At 41.7% G+C, this 1,782-nt stretch overlaps 1 protein-coding gene across 1 annotated transcript; it reads right to left on the bottom strand.

Annotated features, from left to right (window-relative positions):
- Positions 1-231: 231 nt before the first annotated feature.
- On the bottom strand, positions 232-1,576 carry LOC134856659 (tetraspanin-11-like). Its single transcript, XM_063872934.1, has 2 exons — positions 1,346-1,576; positions 232-1,249 (listed from the first exon to the last, which is right to left on the bottom strand). Exons 1-2 carry the CDS (start codon positions 1,571-1,573, stop codon positions 347-349), a joined length of 1,131 nt encoding a protein of 376 aa, XP_063729004.1. The 5' UTR covers positions 1,574-1,576; the 3' UTR covers positions 232-346.
- Between the last annotated feature and the right edge of the window lie 206 nt (positions 1,577-1,782).

Below are 1,782 nucleotides of genomic sequence, written 5' to 3'. Positions count from 1 at the left end.
AGAAAAATGAACAAAAACGTGCAGTTATGTTTTAATTTATGTGAAAAGGTAGATTTAAATTTGTGCATACTTTTAAGCTTTCACTTTACACCAACTTAAGTCTAAAATATGCGCTCTCTTATACATATCGATGTAATTTTCAGTAATTTACAGATCAATGAAAGAGTAAATTATATAAGAGAAACGCACAACTATTTTTTACAAATTTTGTGAACTTGAAAATGGATCATTGAAACGTTCACTGATATGCATAGTTTGAAATGTTGCTGGTGACAGATATGCTTTCAAATAAGAAACTAGAAAAAAAGTATAGAAATGAAGGAGTTAAGCTTGATTCAGTTCTAAGCTAAACATCGAAGTCTTCGTTGTCATCAGCTGGCACTGGACTGTACCGAACCAGTGGTGGTGGGGGAGGAGGCGGCAATTGAGGTCGATCTTCTCCCTCTTGTCGCGATGCCACTGACGTTTGTTGATTGAATTTAGGCTGTTGATTTATAAAATTATGGTGGTTTCGGGTGAAGCCACCGCGCCCATCCTCAGACCTTGGCCCACTTCGACCACTTCTTCCGCTTCGCACACTTCCAGTCTCGGAGATAGGAGCTTCGACCCTGTGTTCAGGTTGTGGGCGTGGCCTGTGACTGGATTCACTACCCACTCCACTAAATTGCGACCTCAAAGTTCCAGAGTAATTGTTCACTTTCGGCGCTGTGGTCGGAGGGGGATTGAATTCATAGGGCTCATCGTCTTTCGAAAGTTCTTTAACCAGCATCCACGACGAGATGGATCCTACGATCTCGCAGACGCTACAAATAGCCAAAACAACTACAATAACACCAATGAACGCCCATAACAGTTCATTTACTGAGCTCCGACAACCTTCAGTGTAATACAGAGAAGGGTCTGACATTTTCTGACAGGAAGGTTCAACCGGCGTGGTGGTTGCATACGCTTTGCAGCAACTCCGCGGAATCAGTTGATCTTGGTTGCCATCCTCGTAAAAAGGGGTAAACTTCCAGTCACCAGGGCCATCTGACCCACAACATTGCCGGGTCTTCTGGAAAAAATCCCAGGTATCGGTAGCCATTTGGAATTCCTCCTGTCCATATTTTCGCATTTTTGCGTAAATTTGATCGCTCACGTCCTCCTGAGCTCTAAACTCCATGACGAAGGCAACGATGATGCAGATCGCATTCAGTACAAAAGCGATAACCATCAGAGCAATGGAAACTTTGATGAGTGTGAGATCCTCCTATCAATAAAAGAATTAACTATTTACATTGAACTGCTACTCATTATTTACATCAAGTCAGAGAACAGCTTAAAAAACTCATTTTAATTGACTAACCCGAAAAGTAGCAGCCAAATTAACGGCTCCAGCGACAAAAATCAGAACCGACAGTCCAATCGCTATACGGCAGACGATTTCCACTTTGGTAATCTGGATGTACCACTCGATAAAATTTGGATAAGTGAGGAAAGTTATCGACGTGACAAATAAGGCCACACCCAGAAGTGCGCATACAAATGCCATCACGAAGGTCAAAATCCGCGCGTTTTTGTATTTAACAGCCATTTTCTTCTAAAAATTGACATCTTTTTAAACAAACGGTTCCGGTTCACTCAATCGAAATTTAAAATTAGGAGTATTCGCCCGAAAACCGGGGTTCACTCACACAAATGCCATAAAGCTGACCACTCATCCGAAAAGTAATTTTCTGATAGGGTGAAACATCTTGTTAGCCTACTTGTTGCGATTAAGAGATAGAGATAAATTATGAGTGG

The sequence above is a fragment of the Symsagittifera roscoffensis genome, unplaced genomic scaffold, assembly GCF_963678635.1.
Source record: "Symsagittifera roscoffensis unplaced genomic scaffold, txSymRosc1.1 SCAFFOLD_158, whole genome shotgun sequence".
Taxonomy (NCBI): Eukaryota; Metazoa; Xenacoelomorpha; order Acoela; family Convolutidae; genus Symsagittifera; species Symsagittifera roscoffensis.
The sequence above is the reverse complement of the archived record's forward strand: the minus strand, read 5'-3'. Positions and strand labels throughout refer to the sequence as shown.